General features: G+C 36.5%; 1 protein-coding gene across 1 annotated transcript; it reads left to right on the forward strand.

The window, feature by feature from the left end:
• The first annotated feature begins 757 nt into the window (after nt 1-757).
• LOC104891021 (uncharacterized) lies at nt 758-21,102 on the forward strand. Its single transcript, XM_010676658.4, has 8 exons — nt 758-2,453; nt 2,983-3,552; nt 3,694-3,863; nt 4,048-4,400; nt 11,340-12,745; nt 13,276-13,872; nt 17,456-17,625; nt 19,982-21,102. The coding sequence occupies exons 1-8, from the start codon at nt 977-979 to the stop codon at nt 20,255-20,257; spliced, it is 5,019 nt and encodes a 1,672-aa protein (XP_010674960.3). The 5' UTR covers nt 758-976; the 3' UTR covers nt 20,258-21,102.
• Nucleotides 21,103-26,894: the final 5,792 nt, after the last annotated feature.

Raw genomic sequence — 26,894 nt, forward strand, 5'->3', positions numbered from 1 at the left:
GTGTTAACAGTTGAAATTCATAAGGTGTTGAAACTAATAAGGTAATTGATTAGTTTAATTTATTCGTATTTGGCCAAATTAGTTGTTGTCAACATTTTAAAAAGTTTATTCAAAATTCCAATCATTTAATTTAAAAAAGTTAAAACTATATTTAATCATTTTTTAAAATTAACATTAATTCATTGATTCAAAGTCACACGACATCTACAATAGAAGTAGAAACTAAAAACTACATATCAAAATGAAATAAATACAATTGTAATACTACCTCTGTTTTTATTTAGTTGCAACATTTTGACTTTCACGCTTGCCAATGTACAATTTCAAATCGTTTTATCTCTAATTGTATGTAAGTAAAAATTATAAAAATTTGATATTATGAAAGCTTTTAAACAAGACCCCACATGACTATATTTTGTTTAACATATAAATCAATAAATGTGGTCAAATAAGAGAGCATGAATTGTGCAATTTGTCAAACGTTGCAACTAAAAAAGAACGGAGGTAGTATGACAAAACCACGATAGTTGAGTAGATGTGACATTTCTAAAAACCCTCATTTTTCACAATTTTAACCAACTAAAATTTTATTTGAAGTATTTCCCGAACACTATTAAACATTTTAATATCTACATTTTTTTAGCACCTCTTATCATTTAACGTACTTAAAATATTTTTCCAAATATAGCCAAGGACTTACGCACACATGGAGTAGAATAAGAAGTGGAAGTGGAACTGTGGAAGTGGAACTGGATAATCTAGGATTAGTAAAGACAATATCTTAATTCTTACTTGACCCGAGACTCCGAGTAATACTCTTCCTTCCGATACCATTGGACATTGGTTAGTTTTAAACACTGCGTTTCTGCATTCCATTTTCCAAGGTGTTTCCCGCTTTTTCTTCATCATGCCTTCTTCTTGATCATTCTCTCTCCTAGGGTTTCATTTCTGTAAAATTCCACCAAAATTTTCATCAATGGAGGAGAAACCAACAACTTCAACTTCAACTTCAATCGACACGGAGGTCACAACGTCAGTTATGAGCAAACTCGGCGAAGCATTTGAGAATTTCCAGTCAAATGCAGTCTCGATCCTCTCTCTCTCCAAACAATGGAAAAGCTGGCAGAGTTCCTTCGCCGTTGTCGAAGCTTCAATGGCGAGTCGTGAGAAGGAATTACAGTCGAAGGAGAGAGAACTTAGTGATGTTGTAAGGAGAGTTGAAGTTTTGCAGGAGGAGATTGAGTTGAGTAAAAAAAAATTGGATTTCGGGGAGAAATTGATGATCGAGAGAGTTAAAGAGGTGGAGAAGAGAGAGAAAGGTGTAATCGAGAGAGAAGGAGTGATAGAGGTTAGAGAAAGGGGGATTTGTGAGCGTAACAGAGAGTTGGAGATGAAAGAGAAGGAGTTCGATGATCGATGTAAGATCAATTTAGGGTTTGAATTGAGGGAGAAGGAGATGAAGGAACATGAAGAGAGGTTGAAATTGAAGGAGAGAGAAATCGATGAGCGTGGCGAAGCGTTGGAATTGAAGCAGAAGGAAGTGAATGAGGGTTTCGTGGCGCTTCGAAATTCTCTAGAATTGAAGAAGGAGGAATTGATTGAGAGTCGTCGACAGTTGACATTGCAGAAGAAGTGCTTGGATGAGCAATGTAGGAAGTTGAAGGTGAAAGATGAGGAAGTGGAATTGAAGGAGAAGGAGTTGAGGGAGTGGAGGAAGGTGGAGATATCGGTGGGAGATCGAGTGAAGGAACTCGAATCGAAGGAGAAAGTGATCATTGAGGGTGAGAAAAGAGTTGAGAAATTGCAGGAAGAGGTTGCATTGGGGGAGAAATGTGTGAGTGAGAGGGTTAAAGAAGTGGAGAGAAAAGAGGAAGAATTGAAGGAGAAAGTTAAAGCTTTTGATTTGGAAGCGAAGATAAAATATGGTGAAATAATGGATATGAGAGGGAAGCTTATGGAGGAGATGAAGGTGAAGGAGGAAGCAATTAATGAGCGTTTAGAAGCGGTGGAGGTGAGTGAGAAGCAGATTGATGAACGGCGTAGTGCATTGGATTGCAGAGAACAACAATTGAATGATCAAAGAGAGGCTGTGGAGTTGAAGTCGAAGCAAATCAATGAGCGAAGCCAGTGTTTAGATTGCAGAGAACAACAATTGAATGACCAAAGAGAAGCTGTGGAGTTGAAGTCAAAGCAAATCGATGAGCGAAGCCAGTGTTTAGATTGCAGAGAACAACAATTGGATGATCAAAGAGAAGCTGTGGAGTTGAAGTCAAAGCAAATTGATGAGCGAAGCCAGTGTTTAGAGTTAAAATCAAAGCAAATCGATGAGCGAAGCCAGTGTTTAGAGTTGAAATCAAAGGAAATCGATGAGCGAAGCCAGATTTTAGAGTTAAAGGAGAAAGAGTGGAGCAAGGTTCTAAGATCACAGGAGCTGAATGACAATCAAAATAGAGGTGGTGATGCTTTTTATTCTGTCAAATTACATAAATTTTACATCTTTTGTATTGTTATTAATTGTTTGAAGGATGCTGTTTTTTGGGGTGTTCAGTTGCTTACTGCTGATGTTAATGATGTGTCTCTGATAATTTTTTAATTCGATGGTTTGTGTTTTAGCCTCCTATCTATCTCACCCATTCTTCGAAAAGAGAGTAATGACATTGCAACAGACATTGATTACATAAAAACATGTGTTTGTCATTTGTTGATATTGTTGTTGAACTAGTATCACTTAACTGGAGTTTAGACTTCTGAGTTCGACACATTTTGCTTTGCTTTGCTTTTGATTAAGATGAGTTATGTTCATGTATCCTACAAACTCTCACATGATGAACTTTGATGAATTTGGATTCTTAGCTTTTCTAAAGTGCTTGTGTTTTTCAGCTCCTTTTGTCTCGAGTTTCTGATAACCTTTAGATATGGTCTCTATCTCTTTCCTCCTTGGATGTTCTTTCTAATGCTTATGTTCAATAATTGATTGCTTAGAGTTTACCGCTCCTCGACAAATGAAAAGTAGAGAACCTGTGCCAGAGGTTTGCAATGAGGTTCAATTGTTCTGCAGAAATATGGACCCTAAAGGCATGAGATCTTACTTAATTGAATATTTCAAGAATTACAAGGAAACAGATACATTGCTTAAGAATGTATATGATTCTCTTCAGCTATCACTGGATCCAGCAAAGTTTGTTCTTGATGTGATTCGAAGTTTTCACAAGTTGCTGGACTCGGACAATGTGTCAGGACAAGTGTTTTCAAGTAGTTGCTTAGTTTTGTTAACAAGGTTGATAAAATTAAGGGCTCATATTACACCACATGTAAAAGAAGACGCAGGAAAATTCAGTGTCGTGTGGAAAAGCTCTTTCACTAAGAGGGGTAGTAGCCCTTTGGAGATTTATGTCTTTCTCCTGTTTCTAGCCTCATTCAAGGCAGCACAGTCCTATGATTCAGATGAACTTCTTTCACTCCTTGGCACCTTTTATACTGATAGTGAGGTTCTTTGGCCTGAGCAAGACTCATATTTGTGCCGAATATTGGGATTGAAGAAGAAAATTCCAGGTATGCTAAACTCCTCTTGCACTTCTGTGTTGTGATAAATCTCATCTCTCAGAGAGTACAGATACTAGTGTTGATTGCTTCAATTTCTTTAATATCACATGAATGTGTATAGTTACATAACATTAAGTATTACTTGAACAGGTCTTATCCAATCTCTTATTACGAGAGAGGAGCAGCTTCGAGCAGTTGTGTATGTATGTGCATTTAAGATGGAGGATGCTTTTCCACCAGCTTCTTTACTGAATGCCCATATGGCTTGCATCAAGAAAAGAGTGCAGACGATGGTCAAGAAAGGAAGTGATGAAGCTCAGGTTTCTCTTTCTAAATCTTGTTTCTTTGATTGCTTTCTTATACAAGTAAAATTCAAATTTTCATATATTACAAAATATAGCGTTTGAAAGGTTTCATTCTCTGTGCACCTTCCAATTGCTTCCGGATTCCCATTCATTAGCTTTTCTGATTTATTATCTTGTGGTTTTATAATACTTGCTGCAGAAAGATGCTGTCGACATGGAAATATCTGCCCTCAAAACCATACTTAAATGCATTTCCAACTTCAAACTTGACTCCAGTTTTTCTCCTGCTCCACTGGAATCGCGCCTAAAACAGCTAGATGGAGCGAGGGAAGGGAAGACGAATAATGAAAGCTTATGGACAGGAAAGAAGGATCTTCCAAACTCGGAAAATAAGGGAAATGCTCTTCCTGTCGTTGATCAATCATATGTTGAGATTGGAAAGAAAAACACTTCAACCTCCATAGAGTCCCCAAAACCAGCAAAGCGTCCTAAGGTAGGTGCTCGTCCAAAGATAATCATAAAAATTCCCAGCAGTTTGGCTGGTAGGAAGTAGCGATCTTATTGTTTTGGTGCCGATCGTGATCCAAGCTTATCATGTGTTCATGTGTAAGTTTGCAGTTGCTGGCCATCATTTTACGCGGCTGTTAAATCATGTGTTTGTATCTCTTATTTTATACGCCAAGTAGTAAGTACTACTAGCTATTTTTCGGTGAAAGACTAAGGCAGCAACACATTGCAATATTCCTATTACAATGAGACCAATGGGTTGGGGCCTGGGGGGTGTAATTGTGTAAAGGGGTGTAAATTGTAAAAGAACCGAGTTGAGTAGTACCTTATTCATATTTAAGCTTATTTATTTGGTCTAGTTGAAATGTTGAATTGAGTTCAAGCTATTTATTGAGATCAAAACTTTGTATAAGCTCGTCTTGTTCAGGAATTATTATGTTCGGGTTAGACAGGCTCATTACTAAAGTCAATTTGATATATATGAACTTCTGGTCATTTGCAACTTTTTGTGTTTTTGTAACTACTTCGTCAAATAAGCTAAAACAAAATTGCTATACACAGCTAAAAAAAAAAAGCTAAATACAATATCTAAAATTATGCCTAACTTAATCATGGTTAATTTTAATTTTTTTTTTTAAAAAAAAAGAAATCTCGTATGCAGGGATGCATGAATGCGGCAAAATACATTACCATAAGTACTCGTGCACACAAGCCAACGTGTCACATTTATTTATAAAGTTGGATGCGTTAGGGCTGTGAAAAATTCTAAAATGGGTCTATTGCATCCTCCCTAACATAATAGCCGGTGTAACGCCCGACTTCTAAGCATCACTATTAGGTTAATTAATTTCAAAGATTAGCAGCAGAAGACCTTCCTAGCTTAGTCGGTGCGTTACTGCCGTACTCTCTGCCCGGAAAAGTACAAGGCAACTTTCTTTCATATAACTAAACCTCTATAAATGTTTTAGTAATTTTAGAAATATATATAGATAGCTTAAGCATCGCTAATGTTACGTAATTTAGTGATCATAAACTTGAATTACATAACAGTCATAGTCGTCATCCCATCTTCGTATGCATACCTAAAACAGAGAAACAAAACGTCATGAGCCGAAGCTCAGTAACATAATACTCTAACAAGTAATTCATTTCAATTCATTTTATTTGCAAACGGGAGAAGAGAATATAGTAAAACTATTTCATAAACATACACTTCGAATCAGGAATTTAGAAGTCGTTTTCATTCATATAATCTCCATTATCACATTTCATTATCAGAAAACTTTCTTTGGTTACTTGGCGAGTACAACAGAAGACATAGCCACTGAGGACATAAATCTCCCATCGGAAGATGGCATATAATGCCATAGATTATAACAGAAGGCAAAGCCACCGAAGATATTCATCCCCCATCAGAAGGTGGCATATAATGCCAGATATCGTAACAGAAGGCAAAGCCACCAAGGATATTCATCCCCCATCAGAAGGTAGCATATAATGCAAGAGACCGTAACAAAAGGCAAAGCCACCGAGGATATTCATCCCCTATAAGAAGGTGGCATATAATGCCAGACGGAGCCACCGAGGACGTTGTCCCCCATCAGAAGTAGGTGACATATAATGCCATTATGAGGGTGCCACCGAGGACGTTGTCCCCCATCAGAAGGTGACATATAATGCCATAATGAGGGTGCCACCGAGGACGTTGTCCCCCATCAGAAGGTGGCGTGCCACAAATACAGAATGACACATACACAGCCCAGAGAACATAGTACTGCCATTCACCATCTTTCACTTTCATTTATCATGTTTCGTTTCTTTTGAGTAATTTTTTAAAAATCATAGTAAAGTCATTTCATAACGTCATCAAATCATTTGCAAAGCCAAACGTTTCATATCCCGCACACCACATAAAACATAGCATAAACATTATATAAAATCACCATAAAACGTAGTTGGAAGGGGAGTGCGGGTGTTAGCAGTAGACGTTACCTGGAATCCTGCTTAACAACCTTGATTGTAGGGGGGAGGCTTGTAATATCTCTTCCTTTTTAATCTAATCAATTCAGGGATTAATAAAAGACTTATTAATATTTTACTCGGAATTATGAGTTTATTGATCCATTTCCATCATGTGTCCATTTTAGGAGGTGTGTAGGATTTTTATATATTAACGTCTTTGGTGGTTGAATAAAGTCGTAGGTGCCCTTTCCATTTAACAACTTAGCGTCTAAGTCGTAATTCATTATTTGTGATTATAGATGACGTCTTACTATAACCATTTCGTATTTTATAATTTCAAAACGTCATAATTTTTTTAACCTTTAATTCAAAACTTCATTCTATTAGTCATAGGGTCCCTTTAAACATATTCGTCATTTTATAAATTAAAAAAGTGGTCATCAATATTATGGTTCATGAATCGGGCTTAATAATTTGTAATTATGAACTTCGTAATATAACACTTTAATTCTTGAAATCCGAACTCTATACATAAGTGTCTGCTATGTTATTATATACAAATTTAACAAGTAAACTATACTTAATTACTATTACTCTTTAGTTGATATATTATAGTTATAGATAAATATGAAATACTATGTTATGAAATACTACGTTATTATACTTTTGATGGATTGTAGAATAAAATGGGTTATTGGGGGATTTGGTTTGAGTAATGAATTTTATTTGAAAATGAGTTTGATTGTGCAAGAACAATTCATCTTAGAGTTAGAAATCTATGGGTGGTTTTTTTTTTGTGTGAAGAAAACCGAGATGGAGCGAAGGAGAAGGAAAACTTACTGATGTTTCTGTTTTTCAATTTCTTCTTTTTCTTTTTCTTTTCTTTTCTTTTCTCTTTTTCTTTTCCTTTTTATTAACAACACCAATTTGACCCAACTTTGTAAAGTTCAAGTAATTGTTTTGTTTATTATTTTGTTTTCTTACTAATGTAATTATTTAATCTTACATAACTTGTTATTAATTGCAACTTTTGTCATACATAATATATATACTTAACGAACTAATTATCATTACTTGAACATAGAATAACAAAATTTCGATCATAACTTATGATTAGAGGAAAATATTAACCATTAATTATTATTATTTAATTTAAGCAAGTTTAAAATTTTTGAGATATTATAGCCGGTGCCTAAAGTTTTCGTATCAGGTTATATTATATGTTTGACGCGGTAGAGGAATGGCGGGAATGGGGTCATTTATCATAGATGACTCCCCCTATAGGGGGTCATTTGTCATATAACCCCATATAAGGGGGTCATTTGTCATTGATAACCCCTCAAAGGATAGGTTAGTCTTTTAATATGTTTTGATGTATTTAACCTTTTTTTTGCTGTTTATAGCACACTCAAGCTAAAAAACATGTGTATATATGAAATTTAAATTTCCAAAAAAAGTTCTGATTGATAAATCCATTTGTTTCAATGTACTATCAACGTTATCTATCATTGAAACGGAAAATTATCTGACATATGTATGCTAAATAATATTTTGATGACAAGAGTTAAAATCTTAGGAAATATTCTTGCCAATTTATTATTTCAATATTTTCTTTGCCTTAGGAAATTAAAGTTGATTAATAAATTGTCATTAAACAAAAAATCACCTTATAAATTACCCTACATTGCAAAACATGTAAAAACTTTTCTCTTTCATTTTTGTTTTTCTAGGGATCTAAACCCAAGAAGCATCTTCATCTACCGTGTTTATTGTTCTTCGAACATGGATGGATCATGACAAAAACGACATTCATAGGAGATGGTGAAACTTCACATATAGTGAGCGTGTCAAATTTTTCGTCGATTTTTTCACCAAGTATCCTTGAGTTTTTCATTTATTCACAGGTATCTTCAGTATTATGATAATACATCAAAATGTCCTTATCGACGGTTAACTTTGTTAGTCTTAACTCTAATTAACCTACCTAAATAACCCTAACCTCTAGTCCCTAACCCTAACCCACCACCACCACCACCTAACCCTCCTAATCCTTGCAGCCCCCCACCCTTCCCCCCACCCCGCCGATTTTTGTAGTCCTTGTCGGGGTGCTTTGATTGTATTTTTGTCACTTTGTCTAGATCTAGGGGTAGGGGCTGCGACAACTGAAGGGGATGGGTGGGAGCTGTGGAAATTGAAGAGGGTGGGAGCTACGGAAATCGAAGAGGGTAGGGTGGAGGGGTGCGAAAATCGACTGGGGTGGGGTGGAGGGGTGTGGAAATTAGCGGGAGTGGGGGGAAGGGGTACGAAAATTGGTAGAGGTGGGGGAGGGGTGAGAAAATCGACAGGAGTGGAGGGATGGGTGTTGTAGGGATGGGGTGGGGGAGGTGGTCGCGGTTTTGTGGTGGTGGGGTTAGGGTTAGCTGGCTATGGTTAGGGTTAGGGTTAGAAATTAGGGGTTAGAGTTAGGGTTGAAAGTTAAGGGTTAAAGTTTAGTTAGGTTAATTAGGGTTAATGACTAACAGAATTAACCGTTGGATATTTTTATGTGTTACCATAATGTTGAGAAGTATATGGTAAATTTTGAAAAGTGCAAGTATACCTAGTGAATAAATAAAAACAAGGGGGTAATGGTTGAAAAAAAACAGCTAAATACCTCTAAGGGGGCGTTTGGTTCATATAATGGTATGGGTATGGAATCAGGAATGAAACTAAGGTGGTATGGGTTCGGAACTTGATACTTAATACCTTGTGTTTGGTTTCATTTAGGAATGAAAAATCTTCTTTTATTTGATACCTAGAGGTAGGGATGGCAATGGGTCATGGACCCGACCCAGACCCGCCAAGACCCGACCCATTTATAAGGGTCTGGGTCTAGAAATTTTAGACCCAATGGGTCCGGGTCGGGTCCGGGTCCCGGAGAGCGCGGGTCGGGTCTGGGTCCGGGTCCACATATGCTAGACCCAGGCCCGCCCCGCGGACCCATTTACATATTAGAAATTTTTTTTTACCTAAACTCTAAAATTTTATGAGAGACATTAACTTTATAAGTTTGTAACATTTTAATTTTTATCAGTTAATTCATAAAATTTTATTTAGAGAATTCTTTAACCATGGATACAAGAAACTATATATATTAGGGGGAAAATTTTTAATTACATATATTTAAAAATGTGATGAAAACTTAAAATTAATTAGGACCCAGTAAGGACCCATGGACCCGCTAGACCCAGCGAGTCTGGGTCTGGGTTTGAAAAATCTAGACCCAACGGGGTCTTGGTCTGTGAAAAATAAACGGGTCTGGGTCTGGGTCCAAGTGGACCCGACCCAGACCCCCCCCATTGACATCCTTACCTAGAGGTAAGGTATGACCGTATGAGCCATACCCACCTTCCCCCATGGGTTTCTAAACCCCATACCTTATGGGTTTGAGGTATGGGTTTAAAATTTAGAAATAAGTTAAACAAACACTAGGTATGGGTTTTGTTCATTCCAAACCCATACCTCATACCTAAAACTAGTGAACCACACACCCCCTAACGGTTGCGGACTACTTCGCTGAATTTGGTCTTGATCACCAATATGTCTGCTTGATGTGTTAAGTTGCAATTGTTAGTTTTTTGTTTTTTTTTTTTAATAAAGAATGAGCAGTTTAAGAGTGAATGGGTTGACAAGTTCCCAAAGAGCAAAGAAAGGAAATAGAGATTACCAAGGATGTCTTGGCCTAATGGTTAAGATTGAGGTACTGTGAACGATAGGTCACAGATTCGAATCCCCCCTCCCTTTCTTTGTACTTTGTACCGCCTTCGTGGCTCATATGGATCAAAAAAAAGGAAATAGAAATTGGGTCCCATCTCTAACTCTCATTATATACTTGTTGGTATTTTAAAGTAGTTAAGGTACTTGTCAAAAAAAAAAAAGTAGTTAAGGTAAAATAATTTCGAAAAGAAAAGGTAATAAAGGTAAAATGGTTATTGTTTAATGACAATATATTAAATGATTTTTTTAAAATTCTTAAAATTAAGAAACAATTAATTTAACAAATTGGTCGAACCTAAACTTGCAATTCAAGTCAATGCTTAGCAAATATATATCGATGGAGTCCTTATAAGAAAATTTTAAGTTAAGATAAGCTAAAGTAAGTTTAAACAAGATCTAATCAGTATTAATAAGAATTAATGAGTTCAGATAAATATATTTCAACAAAATTGAGGTTTGCTACACTCAGAAAATAAGACCAAACAAGTCCATATAACGTTTAATAAGAACTAACTCCTTGGAGGGAGGGGGATGGTAACGGAAACCTTACCCCTAAGAGCCAATCCTTAAAAGGAGGGGGATGAGATTTAATCTCATGACTTCAAATAATTTTTACCACTATACCAAACCTCTATGTTTAATTGAATTCAAATAAAAATTTAAATAAATAAAAATAGGTTAAAAAGAATACGATCTCTATTTACTACACCAATTTTTCATATACTAGTGATAATATACCAACTATCAAGTATTACTTGGTCTAATAATTTAGTTTGTGCGAAGTTCCGGTCCGATCAGGACGCCTTCATCTCATCTCAAAAAAATAAAAAATAATGATAATATAGTATACTTTTGAGTTTTGATTAACAAAAACAAAGTACAAGACGGTTGAAGAATGTGGGCACACAAAATCTTGTTCATTGGCCGATTCCCTTCAACAAAAAGAAAGAAACGAAAGACAACTTTTTCAGCCGCAGTTTTAAACTCTATGAGACTACGACATTCCTATAGGACTTCGCGCCAATTTATCTTCTTACAAAACTAGTACTCTTAGATCGTTTTCAACTTTTACACAACAAGTTTCTTGAAGATCGTTTTCAACTTTTACACAACAAGTTTCTTTTTGTTGAAGGGAATCGCGAAACACAGTACTAGTTTTCAACTTTTACACAACAAGTTTCTTGAAGATTTTTAGGGTTTATCTAGTGGAAAATTTCGCGATTTCTAGGGTTTCGATTTTGATTACTGTGTTTAACTTCGATGAACCATGTCTATTACCGAGCAAACTTCAAACGATCTAAGAGTCGCTAAAGTTTCAATGCACAAACTTGGCGAAACCTTCAAAGATATCCAGTCTCACTCCTACACAATTCTCTCACTGGGCGAACAATGGCGGATTTTGCAGAATTCATTCGCAACGGTTCACAATTCGCTGGAGAATCTAGTCAAGGAAGTCGAGTCAAAGGAGAGAGAAATCAACGTAACTAGGAAAACATTCAAGAACTTGCAGAAGGAGGTTGAGTTGAGGCAGAAGAAGTTGGAATTGGTGGAGGAATCGTTGAGCGAGAGAAATGAAAAAGTTGAGATGAAAGAGAAGCAAATGAGGGAGTTGTGTGAATGTTTTGAGTTGGAGAGAAGAGCACTTGCCGAGCGTAGCAAGGCGGTCGAGCTGAGAGAGAAGTGGCATTCAGCCGGTTTCGAGCGAGTTAAAGCTGTGGATGTTGAAGAGAAAAAAATTGTGGAGCGGCTCAGGGCGGTGGAGGAGAGAGAGAGGGAAGTTAGCCGGCTCAAGGAGGCGTTCGGTGTCAGAGAGAGGGAGTTGGATGTGAAAGAGAGAGTATTGAATGAATTTTCTGAAGAATTGAAGTCAAAAGAGGGTGAATTGAATAATGAATTTTTAGTATTGACAGAGGAGAAGGCGAAATTGAAGGAGGAAAGGAAAGAGTTGGAATTGAAAGAGAATCAAATTGATGAGTTATACAATGTTCTTGAGTTGAAGGAAAAGGAGATGAATGAGAAAACAAAATCGTTGGTGTCGAAAGAGGAGGGTTTGGGATTGAGGGAGGAAGAAATTGAGGAGGGATTGAAGGGAGTAGAGTTGAAAGAGAAGGAGATCGATTTGTGTTGGAGATTGCTTGAGATTACTGAGAAAGATGTTAATAAGCAGAGCGACGCAGTGGAAATGAAAGCGGAGCAGTTGAATGAGAGAAGTAAGGCATTAGAGTTGAAAGAGAGGCAGGTGAATGAGCAGTGCGAAGTGTTGAAGTTGAGGAAGGAGCATTTAAAGGAAAGATCTGAAATGCTGGGATTGAAAGAAAAACAAGCTGGTGATCATCGTAAATTGATGGAGTTGAAAGAGAAAGAAGTTAGTGAACATAATCGAGCAGTGGAATTGAAGGATAAGCAAGTGAACGAGGGTCTACAATGGAAAGAGAAACGACTTGATGAGCCTTACAAACAGACAGAATTGAAGGAGAAAGAAATTAATGAGCGTTTAGAAGCAAGGGAGACGAAAGAGTGCACAGCGCTTACCAAGAGGCTAAAGTTGAGAGAGAATGAATTGGATGAACGATGTCAAAGTGTGGAACTTGAAGAGTTTTTAGAGAAGACAAGTGATGAGCGTCGCATACTTTCTCGTTGTCAAGCACCAGCATTTACAGAGAAGCAAATCGGTGAGCTTTTCTAGATAAAATACATTGCCAAAGAGAACCAGTTCAGTTTCCTAACTTTTATTGCTTTTCGAAAGAAAGTTGCTTCATTGATATTTCTTCTTCAGCATTGTGAAAGTACCTTTCTTGCTGCAAATTGCAATTATATGATCTATGTTGGGCTCCTGGGACTTGGGAGTTTGTGGAAAAAAATTGTTGGAGAATGTTGAGTTTATATTTTACAACCTCGTTCGTGTTATGATTGTGGGTGAATGTGATGTTTGGTAAATTGGTTGTTCCTATTGTTTTGAGTTTATATAACATGTTTCTACCTATCATGAATAATCTAATGAATGTCTCCCTATCACCATTGTCATGTTTGGAGCCACACCCTTTGTCTCTTTTGATTTATAATTTATCAGTTGGTGAATATTGTAATCTGCAATCTAACTTAGTTAAGATATGTGCTAAATGTCCATCTTACTTTTAGGACCTCCTAGTGCTGTCACTGACTGTTCTTTTTTATTTTGCTGTTTCATGTTTCACATGTTTAGTGAACATCAATTTGACACAAGTGAGTTCGGAGCTTCCTGATTCAGATAGTGCTCAAGTAGTATGTGCTGTGGATTCTTCCTCACCGAAAAATGGCTTTGATATTCATTCATTGTGCAAAAATATGGATGCAGATGGCCTGAGATTATATCTCAATATGCATGTGAAGGAGCAAGGTATATTATATGAGAAGATATTGGATACTCTTAGATGTGCACCTGATCCTGGAAAGCTTGTTCTTGACGTCTTTCAAACCTTCCACCAAATGCTCCCAAACAAATATCAAACCCAGGTTAATAAAACGAGTTGCCTTTTTATGTTGAGGCAGTTGATGAAATTATCACCAACAATTACACATGAGGTGGAAATTAAAGCAAAAAATCTTGCTGCTTTATTGAAGGCTAAGCTGAAGGGGAATCTCTCAACTAGAGATACTTTTGGGTTTCTCCTGTTCTTAGCTACATTCAAGTTAGCAAGTCTTTACAATGGAGATGAGCTTCTTCCACTTTTTGATAATTTATATTGTGGGTATGACATTTTGTGGCCCGAGGAGCATTTTAATATATGTCGTGTGTTGGGACTTTCGAAGAAGATTCCAGGTATGACCATCCATTTCCTTGACAGACTTGCTATTATAACAACTAACTCTACAACTAACTGCCAGGAATACAACATGGTTTTCCAAGTATGACATTAATATTGCTTCAAAACTTACACCGGAAATATAACCTATAGGGTCTGCCATGTACGTTTGTACTTTTATGAATTTTCAAGAGCCTTAAAGGGAGGATTATGTAATGAACTGACATCGCTATGATAGATTAAAGAGGACGGTTAAGAACTAAAAACTAATATTTGATTGATAGAAATGGAAATCACATAATATAGATAGATTGCCAAGTATTCGACTTGGACACACTCCCAAAGCTAATCACTACATTGAATTCTCAAATATATTCTTCATACCCTTTCATAACACTAATTCCCTCTATTTATAGAGCTACTTACTTACTCCAAAGCCAACCTAATTACATTGTACATATTACTCCTCTTCTTAAACCAAAGTATTACGATATTTTATGTTGTCTCATTACTTTTATCTCAATGTCCTGGACTTAAAGCCCAAAATGGGCTCAACTGAAATGGGCACCACTTTTCTATGTTTTTTCCTCCCTTATTGTGATAAGAGAAGGCCTAGGATCGAGTTCCATAACTCTATGCCCCATTTGTTTCCCAATCTTTTAAAACCAACTACCCTACTCATCTCATGACCCAACCCATTCAATCCACTATTAAACTCAATTACCTCAACGAACCCATGACTAAATCAAGTTCATCTTTTAAAAGAACCGTCCAACCTTTCCCACCAAATATATCTTACTTTTCCAACCTATTCAATCCACTAATTAGTGTTGGCAGGACGGTATAGTAATATATTGGTTTAAGGGGAGGGGTAATAAGGACACTACAATATAATTAGGTTGGCTTGGGGGTAAGTAAGTAGTTATATAAATAGGGGAATTACTCTTACGAGAGTGTATGAAGAATATATTTGACAATTCAATTTAGATTAGCTTTGGGAGTGTGTCAAGTCACTCGAATACTTGGCAATCTATTTTTATTTATGTGATTTCCATTTCGTTCAATCAAATATTAGTTTTTAGTTCTTAATATGCTAGGATTTCTAGAATAAGATGTCATTCGTTTGATGAGAAATAAAAGGGAATATCAAAAATTTGAGTGGCTGAATGAAGCAGTGAACTAGAGAAGTAGGCAGCCCTTGAAGGGGACTGTAGTGCATTGCATTTTAATAGGAAGTTAAAGAATTAAGTTATAGTTAATTGAATGAACTCAATTGGAAAGAGAAAGATAACTCTGTCCTCTCTAATTTGGCATAGCAATGTCAGTTCATTACAGATTATTAGGTGATTGCTAGTTGTAGCATTCTGTTCTTGAAAAAGATAGAGTAGAGTGCCCATGTGATTTTTACTTTTGGGATAAAGGGGTACTAGAAAACCACTATAATAAAAGTGTGATCATGCTTAAGATGCAAGTATTCAAATTAATCTAGGACAAAGGGAAAAGGAAAGTGTTTATACTATTCTAGGATAGTTTGTGAGTACTAATGAACCTTTTGCTATGAATTAGCATAACATAAGCATCTTTAATGGCCGAAATTAAGGAAGAAGGAAGAAGATTTGACTAATGAATTGGAATCACAGCAATTGTAAGTGATATTTAAGGTTTCGAGAGGCTTGATTCTCTCCCATATTAACTCTTCAAAGCTCACTTCACTTGTCAATTTTCAACATAATATCCCTCTCCTTGATGTCCTCTATTTAAAGCATTTCTTTCCACACTAGCTCTTTAACTAATTCCGCAAGCTACTATTATAACTAATTCATTATGCAATACCAAGAGTGCCCATCTCATCAGGTCGGTTCATTACACCCTTGTTGGATTACTGGAGTTTCCCCCTACATAATCTGCTTAAAATGAGTTGGAGTATCATGTGGTTTACATTTAAATGTTTGCACATGCAAAAGCAGCATACTCTTGAATTTTGTCTTTCATGATAATTTTGTGGAAGGGAAAGATTATTATGTATGTCAAAAGCGCATTATGTCCCTAATCATAAACATTGGGTAGAATCCAACTAATTGACACACTTAACTCCAACTTCTATTCCTCACAAGTGACTTGTTTAATAAGTTAATCATACCTACATACAACTACCTTTTATACGTATTATTTCCTTTGGGTACAACTATTTAACACAGGGGAAATACATGATATATTATTACTCATGGAATGGAAATTGGAGTTCAGTGGGTCAAAAAAGTTGTAATGTTAGGTTTTCAATTTGTAGGCCTATCCCCCCCCCCCCCTCCACCTAGAATGCATGTATGTTTCTCGGTTTTCTAGGCTGTGAAAGCCATTGACTACTGATTGTAATGATCAATTGAGTACTAAGTAGTGAGTAGTGAGTAGTGACTAGAGGAGTCATTGTGAGAAGTAATGTTGCTTCTTATCCTATATATGACTTCCGGAGTTTGAGCTTATTCTTGTGACAAATTTTTTTAGTTAGAGTTGATTCTGTATAACTACTTTTTCTTGTTTAGAAGTAGGACATTTTTCATATATGGAGTGTAAAGGTATTTGCAACAGCTTAGTTACTCGAATCCAATGTAAATTTGGCAAAACAAGCGAACAAGACTCCCAAGATGTTGGAAGTAAGTGGAGTCTGTTTATATGTTTTAGCTGGTGTTAAGAGAAGAAAATTTCTTATGATTCGAATCCAGGGTGAGAAACATGCTAAGCTTGTTAAACGGAGGGCATCATTGGAAAAGAAAGCTTAATCCATGGATATACAACTTTCAAGGATTCATAGAATTTCCATAATGGAGAAATTAGAATATTTACCATATGGAAGAAATAAGTAGGGAATGTTTAATCTTTTAGACCTTAGTCATAAGATGCTTTTTTGTGCTGGAGGACATCAAAGTGCAATGGCTAGGTCTACTATGTATTACCATATTTGTGTTGATGAAGGGATATGGGATGGAAAAACTAATGCTTTTACTAACCCTTTTATAATGAGTGAGGCTTTAGAAACATCAACATATGATCGAAGAGGTTCAGACTAATGCTTGTTTGCTAGTTAACCTCTTTGCTTGAAGAAAACGTTGCATTTGCATTTTGTTCAATATTGTTTTAATTTGAGTGATGTTGTATATTGCTTTTCTTTTTTGTGTCATAAATGTTATCTATATCCTTTTTTCTTACTCTAATCACCTTTCTTGTCTTTTTCAATAGAGAACTTGGAATAATGGATGACACATTTGTTATAAGTCTATTAAGCTTGGAGTTTGTGCTTATATCTATCATTATAGGGCTTCATATGTATACTTCTTTTTGTAATATTTGTGGTGATGGATTGTGCAGGCCTTTATGGATTTTTTTTTTCTAAGTGCACCCGTCTTGCGAAAACTATATATACCACTGAATTACGCCTTACTTAGCTACCCAGTCTTTGAGAATGTTTCTTTCATCACTTGGCTCTGAATATCATATAGATATACAAGTTTAGTGCTCGTCTTTTTTTCATTTTGGCATATGAGCCACGGCTATATTTAAATTTTCTAACTCTCTGTTTTTCTTATTTCTTTTCACATTGAGCAGGTCACATCAGATCTCTTATTGAAAGAAAGGAGTGGCTTCGGGCAATCAAATACATTTTTATATTCAGGCTGGAATATAATTTCCCGCCAGTGCCTCTGCTAGTAGCTCACTTGGAGGTTTTGAAGAAAAGAGTGGACGAGAGATTCCAGGATGGAACTTTTATGTCAAAGGTAATTTTGTAGCAAAACTCTTTCATTCCCTGTTATAGAACACACTTACTGCTTGTTTGGTTAGTGGTCACAGATGGTGGTAATGGTAATATATTTTAGTGTAAATTTGTAAAGAAGTTTTCATGTTAATAATCATGGTAATGAAACTTCATTAGAAAACATAGGTTTTCCTTTATGAATTTTCATTTCCTCCCATTACAACCTTTCCTAGTGGTAATGGATAGTAACGAGATTTTCGAAACAAAATGGATATTTTGGGATAAAGTAGCATTACCATGGATAATTTCATGAGATTTCCTTTACTTATTTATTCTATAATGCATTACTATTGCCAACATTCACGACCTGTAACCAAACGGGTTGTTAGGCGCTACAAATGAGCTGAGCCAACTTTTAGCCTGATAGAGCAAAGCTTGATTAGAATTATTGGTGATTGAGCTTGCTCGAGCTTTCAAAAATTCTTGTTCGAGTTCGCCCTATTAAGCCTTTGGTTTGTTCGTGACTTGCGAGTCACTATTGTGTATTTTGAGTATAGTTCGTAAATACGATTTCGGTCACGGTTGCGGTAACGGTCACGGTGATGTGGGAACGAGGATGATGCGGTTGTCTTACCGTTGAATATCGGCTTAAACCATGAAATATCCCTAAAACCCGCCTAAAATGCGTTTTTTTTTACACCTTTACGATGCGGGTAATATCGGTTCGGTAGATTTCAAATCTTTACGACACGTGCGATACGATACGATGCATGAATGCATCCTTGTTTTGACGCCATTTTGAGTTCCCCAATCTAACTTGAATGAGCTAAATCGAGCTTCATTTAATGATTGGGTCTTGAGTTACCTTATAAAATGAAGATATCTTCCAGACTTTATCAATTCATTTAATCAAAGTGATTTTTTTTTGTCACTCATTTTATAGAATAAAAAATAATTTCTAATTTTGTAATCTTACATTATTTTACAAATAAGTCATTTTTTAAAGATTGCTTTCTTGTGAAAGATATGCAAAGGTACTTGAGTTAATTTCAAAATTTATGATTAATTTTCGAGTTTGAACAAGTTATGCATGGTCGAGTAAATGTTTCAAATTTAAGTTCAACGAGTTGTGAGCGAACATTATCGAGTCAAACATGGAGCTGTTCGAGCTTGGCTCATTTAGTTAAGGAGTTTTAGATTTTTGTTCAACCTTATTTATTAACTTAATAAACGAGCTTTGACAGAGCTTTGTTTACAAACATATCAGCTCGTTTGCACCTTTACATAGACTCTACTGCAAAGAGATACAAGCATAACATTTTGAAGTGGCTTGTATGTTTCCTCGTCCTGTCTTATTCGTGCAGCCTTTGGAAGCACAAATGCAAATGCTTCATTATATTTGTAAGCGTGGTTCAATTCATTTAATATGTTATTTTTCATCTTCTAACTACGGCTTTGAATTGTGAAGTAATTTCCTTTTAAACCTCCCTGCAAAGTACAATATTGTAAAATGGTACATGGTGTAGTGGTACACAGCTGCACGTGGGAGTAGTTTAAAAAACTAGGTAACTAATACGCGATTGTACCTGCTTTTTACTTTCGGGACACACCATGTTATTGGTGAAGCTTTGAAGAAGAACCTCTTATGATCGATGAAAGTCATGCAAGACTAGGGTAGATTCGAATTCTTAATTGCAGTCATGAAAGATATGTTGTCACCTGGTAAACAAAATGCTCGGGTTCCTTCTATGATTCCTTTGTTTACTTAGATTGTTATGCTTTGAAGCAACTAGCAATCTAGTTCTTGCATATTTTGCAAATCTGCTTGCGACCCCCTTTTGTTTCATGATTTTACATTAATATTCGTTATTCGACTTGTAATACTCCATTAACCAAGCATTGTCTTGCAATTAAAGAATTAAAATTTCGTTCTTGTATGTATAGTTAAAATAATTAATTTTTTAGTTTCTCTGTTGCCATATGCTTTTCCATTTAGTCATTCCAGGGCATTGCCCAGGGTTCAAATCCTAATCCCAGAATATGTTGGGGCATTTATTTATGGGTTGTTTAGCCTTGTACCTATCCCCTAAGCTGGTGTGTTTAGCAGGCTAGTAGCCTAGCAGGGGTTGGTCTTCGGACCAATTATCTTTCCTAATCAAAAAAAATATATATGTTTTTGGAGATTTGATGATGAATCATGTACAAGTATTTTCAGTGCCTTGTTCCTATAACCGTCTTTCAATTACTTCGTTCTCTCCTTGACTTGAAGATTATTGCTCAATTACCTGCTTGACTTAGTGTTTGTATGTTTGAGGTATCTCTTTTGTGTACGGAGCTGGAAAATTGATGATCGTGTATACTTCTGGCTTTTGTTGCAGATACGAGCTGAATCCTTCGAATTAGCCAACCTCAAAGAAGTAATCCGATGCATTACATATTGTGAGCTTGAGTCAAAATACTCACCGGCTCCCCTTATATCACGCATTAAGGAATTGGAAATGGAGAAAGAACAGAGGACTGCTGGTCCTGCTTCTAAACTAATGAAGATGAAGAAACGCAGTGCAAGTTCCTTTGCTGCTTCTGTAGCAATGCCCATACAAGTAGAAAAGCATCCTCGAATGGAGAATGTTCACCATCAGTCCGTTACCAAGTAGTCCCTCTGGATAAGGCACTTTCTCCGCAGCCTGTGGCTCATCCTTTCGGACATGCTCCCTATCCTCAGCCTGTGGCTCATCCTTTCGGACATGCACCTGATATCACCCAGACTGTACAACCCATTTTGCAAACATGGAACTATGCTTACATCCAGTGGTCCACACTATGGAGTTGATCCTCATTCAGGCTCTGGTCCATTTGTGCCTACTCCTCGAGTGTACCCACTTGGCGTCCCAGGCACCCCCCACATACCCATGTACAAGGGTAAGGCTCAGTATTTTCTCGCATCGTGGCTTTGCTTACTTTTCCTGTGGGGAATTGGGGTTTGAAATCTGGGCAGAGACATCAGTCACTGGAACAAATTTTCATCTACTTTTTGCAGAGATCAAGAAGACAATTAATTACCTTTTTAGTAGTATACTTTTCCTCAATGGTATCTGTTAGATACATTGATTCATTTGTTCATTATAATGAGTAGGGGGTCATCAAGCACGTGGAGCACTTAATCAGGGCCAATAACTTGTTGGGAAGCTATCACATCTATTTGAAGATTCTCAAAGCTTATGCTTGAGCTAGGTTTGATCTGCACTTCAGCTGCCGATAGTATTTATGTTTGTTTGGGGCTTCCGCATGACAAGTCCTGACCTTAGTTCTGTAAATAGTACTTAATTAGATGCTCCAATCGTGCATTGCTGTAAGTTGGGGTTATAATTTTGTCTTTAAACTTGACAGGTTTATATGTATATTGTACTACTTGAGATTAAGCTTTTGTATGCAACCATTTTAGTTTCACGATGAAAGTCATATAATTTGAAATCACATATTTAAGGATTAGTTGATTAGACATGCATCTCGATTCTAGACATTTAGTGAAGGCTGACAGCCTGATACGGTGCTATCTACAAGGTATTGCGCTATCTGTGGTGCATGCTGTTTGCGTGGCGTGCAGGTTGCCTTTGTTGACGTACGAGGTTTTTTGCCTTTTTTGCGCACGTGCATTCTGGTGCATCAGACGCAATGCATATATGATTATTTTTCTATTATCTTTTTTTTTTACGAGAAAACTTGCAATAATAAAAAAACGAATTGTAGCTAGTGCAAAAACAATCAATCATGGAACAAAACTAACAAAACAAAAGGAGATTTATTAGCTCTTACAGACTATATAAAACAAAAAAAAGTAAAATCGATAAAGACTTGCATGTTATGGAGGTCGTCGTTGTTCAATGATTGTGATGATTGAGGCAAAATTGATGGAAATGGTGGGAGAAGCAAATCTCGTTCAAAATTCGAACAACTAACAACCAACGGCGAGTTTGACATCTCACTGCATGAGCAATCCCAACAAGTGGATACATACAAAGCAGTTCTATCAAGATCAAAACATAAACAGTAATACGCATGACTCCCTCTCCAAAGTTTATGTACAATAGAGTTAATATGCATAACCTTTGCACAAGTGGATCTATGTCCTTATCAAACTCGTAATTGAAAGACTCCACATTTGTGAGTCACATTTAACCAAAAGACAAAAGACGTAGAACTGCAAAAACCTTCCGCTTGCAATAACATAATCCACTATATTAATGCAAACTACAAATCAGAGATAGGTTTCTCAGTAGATAACTTGCAGTAGTTGTTATGTCAGTATAATCTTGTTTCATTGATGTTGCTTTTTGGCGTAGGACCTAAAATTAATATTGCACAGAACAGCTGTGGAGAAAACCACAGAAAAGACAAAAATTGGACAATTATTTGGTCGAAAAAATAGAAAAGTAATCAGCAGGGGCCGTCTTGGATATTTCTGAACCATGTTCTATAATGGAAATTGGACCCTTTCTTTCTCATTAGTGAGATAAAAGGACCATAATTTTTCATAGAGTAGAGAGAATCAATACTAATTGATGGATTGATTTTATTATTGATAATTATGAAAAATTATTGATATACTAAAGTTAAAGATATGGAAGGTTGAATTTTTGGTAAAAGAGAATGAGGAAGATGATAGGGGATAGCATAATTATGTTGTCTAGAAATGAAGATCTGCCCGTCAAAAAAAAAAAAAAAAAGATGAAGATGTGGAGTGTTTGTCGTTAATACAAAGTATGATATTTTTTTAATTGGACCCTTTCAAATAAAATCAAAATTTTTTTTGAACTGCGGTCCTCATAATCAGAACAATAGACAACCTGGACAACAACTTCAAAATTGAGGTCCCGAGTCTTCTTAAAGAACTTATCACTGAAAAGGCGAAATAAAAAAAAAATAGGCTTGAATAGGTGTCTACTCAATGTAAAATATACTATCTTACCCTTTTTTTTTTTGCTGCACCATTTGCTTTTTTATTATATAAGAAAAAAACATGTCAAGTGGGATCTTGTTAGATTTATCTCAATGCGAGGATTTCAAATATCAATTTTTTTATAATTTTTACTTACACCCAATAAGAAATGTTAACATGCAAACAAACATCTCGACAAATGTGAAAAATCAAAAGGTGCAACTAAAAAAATACATAGATATTATGTGACAAACACCTTTAATGTACCAAGGATGTCTTGGCCTAGTGGCTAAGATTGAGGTGCTGTGAACGATAGATCACAGGTTCGAATCCCCTTCCCCTTCTTTGTATTGTACTGCCTGTGTAACAGAATAAACACATAACGTTAGTTTATAATAACAGATTAGATGGGAGGAAAATGCCTTTTTGATCGAGTAGGCAATAGGACCAACTAGCCCCCAGTCATACGGAAGTGAACCAAATAAGAGAAAAGCAAGCTTGCTTTTCACTAGCTATATATTTGTTTCCGTCATTGCTAATTTGACATCTAATCATATAAATGATTCAACTAGTTAAAAACAATGCTATTTTTCTAACTTATCTGTATTATTAAGGTTTATCCCAACCTTGACTATTCAATTGTTATCAAGAATAGGGTACAATGATTTTGGCTCTTCTAATCGCTGTTTCTTGTATGCATTCAACGATTCTCAAGGTAGACGATAGCTTGGCATTTGGCAAGATCTGCTCAAAGTGTGAATGGTCGGATGATTGTTGGAGATTTCAACTGTGTTATGAAGACTAATTAAAAAAACTGGGTCTGCCTGTGAGGGCTCAGGAAACCGCTGATTTACAGAGATGTATGTTGCAATGTGGTACGAGCGATGTTTCTAGCTCTGAATGCTTGTTCGCTTGGAACAACGAGCAACAAGGTGAGGGAAGAGTTTTCTATAAGCTTGATAGGCTGAGATACCCTAGTGATATGGCTCATTTCATGCCAGAGGGGAGTTTTGACCATAGTCCAAGCGTTGTCAATGTTTATCCTCAGATTGAACCAGGAAAGCAACCTTTTATATATTTTACCATGTGGAGTAAGGCTACTAATTTTAATTCTCATTACAGAGTGTTGAGGAACTGAGGTGACTGGTACTCCTATGTTCGGAATGATGAGCAAAGTGAAGAAGATTGAATCAGCTTTGAGAGAGTTATATGTTGTGGGTTTTTGTGAAATGCATGCTGCTGATGCAAAAGCTTACAAGGACCTCATGTCACCAGGCCCTGCAGGCATATCCTAGTAATCTAATACTTAGTGCTGCTGAATTGGAAGCATCTGCTAAATATAGGGATGCTCATAAGCTCTATCTGTCATTTTTCTTCTCAGAAGGCTAAGTTAAGCTGGTGTAAGGAGGGGGATGAAAATTCTAGCTGTTGAGCTATCAACATCATAAAATGGTATAGATGAGAGACCCCATAGTTTGAAATCATGAAGTACTATTTTTTTCTCCGGTGAACCTTATCCAGTTTCCGGGAAAGCTCTCCCAACAGACACTGCTACGTTCTCAGGGCTCGGATCATGAAGTACTATATTATCCAAATATTCTCAAACTATTGGAGAAACTACACTGTAAGTGTTGTACTACAAACATAACAATAATATCCTTGAGTTACCTTCTTAGGAGGTTGATCATAAATTCAATAGGAGTCCCTTAGGATATAGTGATATAGTGGAAGCAAATCTCATATACTGTACTAGAGTTAAAGCAATCTGAGCATTCTAACTTATACATGACATGAACGTCTCCAAAGTGACGAGATCGAAGAGAAGTAAAAAGAAGTGTATATATATATTTCTAATTTCCAAATTGATAACTTTACCTTGCTATGTGATTATCTAATGCATTATGAATTCAGATCACAAATACATAAAAGAAAAAAAAGGGTTTTTTTTGTCAGAAAATTTAAAAATTTAAAAATACCTATTAAAATACTTCCAATTGTTTAATTTCAGGCCAAACACCAAATTCCGGCATTGGCTTTTTTTTAACTCCAATTGACTCTTTCAATTCTTTCTTTCTCTCTTACCGCTCACTGCTCTAAGCTCCTCTGCAGTCAATGTCGGAATTTGGTATTTTGGCTTGAAATTCATAAAATGGTTATTATTAGTAATTGGAAGTATTTTAATAGGTGTTTTTAGACAAAAAATAATTATTAGGTCTTTCCCTACCGAGCTTGTGTTTTATTAGGTGAGTACTTCCTAACAAAACCCAAAAAAAAATCATATAATATGGAGTACTGTAACAAACAGTTAACACTACCATCTTCAAAATCCTTCTCAATCTTTAGTAAGAAGACTAGAAGAGTTAAACAGAGCTCATACAAAATAGATAAATTTACTGAACTCTTTAAGTCTTGCCTATTCTTCCATTTTATTCTCATCATATACAATATTATCTTTGTTATTATCATCTTTACCACCTTCTTCACCTTCACAATCAGTAGAGCTATTACTAGTATCTTCATCTTCAGACTCCTCAACACTATCATCTACAACCTGTACTGCTTTCCCTTTCTTGAGAAATACTCGGCCCCCCAAAAACGAACCCACGCAAAATCCAACTTTATTACCTTCTTCATCTTCAGAGCTATCTCCGTCTTCAGATTCATCAACGCTATCATCTACAACCGGTACTGCTTTCCCTTCCTTAAGCAATGCTAAGCTCTCTGTTTGAATTCTTGATCTATGGGGGAAAGAAATGGTATTCTGCCATGGAAGATGGCAGAGGTCGAAGGAGAGAGAGAACAGAGGAGAGAGAAAGTAGAGAGAGAAGGAAAAATATTCTGTATTATGTTTGTGTCAAATACAACTCTATTACATTTGTTGTTATATATGTATATCATGTGCATCTCATTTTCGGTTTTGCTTAATGGTATTCCTGGCCAGTTGTTCTCCCCCTCTCGAGGGATTCGTCAAGGGGACCCATTATCGTCTTATATCTTTATCTTGTGTGCTGAACTGCTTGCTAGGCAACTTCATAATGAGAGTAGTTCCGGTTCTAAGCTTGTAGGTGTGACGCTTGGTCACTCTGGGGTGAAGATTCCCTTTTTGACCTTTGCTGATGATACCATGATTTTTGCTACAGCATCTCCTGAGAGTTGTTCTGTTATTAGAAATATTTTAGATAGATACTGTCATATGTCGGGTCAGCTGGTAAACTATAATAAGTCAGCTTACCATTGTTCTCCGAATACGGACCCAGAGTTAGCCTCTTCTTTTTCAAATATCCTTCAGATGGCTGAAGCTAGGTCTCTTGGGACGTATCTTGGATGTCCAATTATAGACTCAAAAGTCACGACTTCTACCTTTTGTGCCATTCGAGAGAAGGTGCAAGCTCAGCTTCCTAAGTGGAAAGCTAATTCTTTATCGCAAGCTGGTCGAACGGTTTTAATCCAATCGAACTTAGCTACTAAGGCCAATTACCAGATGCAGAGTTTTGCTTTACCGTCTGCTGTTCTGGATGGACTGGATAAAAGTTATAGGAATTTTTTTTGGAACAAATCGTTAGATTCTAAATCCCCCAACCTAATAGGCTGGGAAAAAGTGTGTAAACCTAAACAGTTCGGGGGATTGGGGATTAGGAAAGCCAAAATTAATAATATGGCTCTCCAGTTTAAATTATTATGGAAGATTATTGATAATCCAGATAATCTGTGGGTTAATCTGGTTTCTAGGAAATATCTGAAGACAGACTCTATCTTCGATTATAAGGTGAAAGCTAATGTATCTTGGCAATGGCGGAGACTTATGTTGCTAAGACAAAAATTCAGAAAAGGTCTCAGATGGATTGTTGGCAATGGCGACAAAATTTCTTTTTGGTTTGATAACTGGGCGTTTCCCTACCCAATTAGTGAAGTTTGTCCAGTCATAGGGGGTTCGGAGGATCTGTCTGTTGCTTCCTTTATTGATTTGGAGTCTCAATGGGATAGTCAGCGTCTTCGTCAGTTTATTCCTGAGCATATAGTATCTGTTATTAAGGGTATTTTTATTCCCAGAAATGCAGTCGAGGATAAGCTTGTGTGGGGGTTAACAGCAGATGGTTGCTATTCTGTTAAATCTGGAGTCGAGCTTCTTCAAGGCTTTGGTATTAACCCGCCGGTTCCGGAGCCTTTTTGTTGGATTTGGAAGCTCCGTATCCCGCCCAAAGTTAAGTTTTTCCTGTGGAAAATTTGCAATAATGGTCTTCCTACTAAGAAGAGGTTAGAAATTAGTCACATTTTTGTTCCTCTAGAATGTGGATTCTGTAATCATCACTCGGAAGATACCGGTCATATCTTCATAGAGTGCCCTTTTGGTGTAG

Source organism: Beta vulgaris, chromosome 4, assembly GCF_026745355.1.
Source record: "Beta vulgaris subsp. vulgaris cultivar EL10 chromosome 4, EL10.2, whole genome shotgun sequence".
Taxonomy (NCBI): Eukaryota; Viridiplantae; Streptophyta; class Magnoliopsida; order Caryophyllales; family Amaranthaceae; genus Beta; species Beta vulgaris.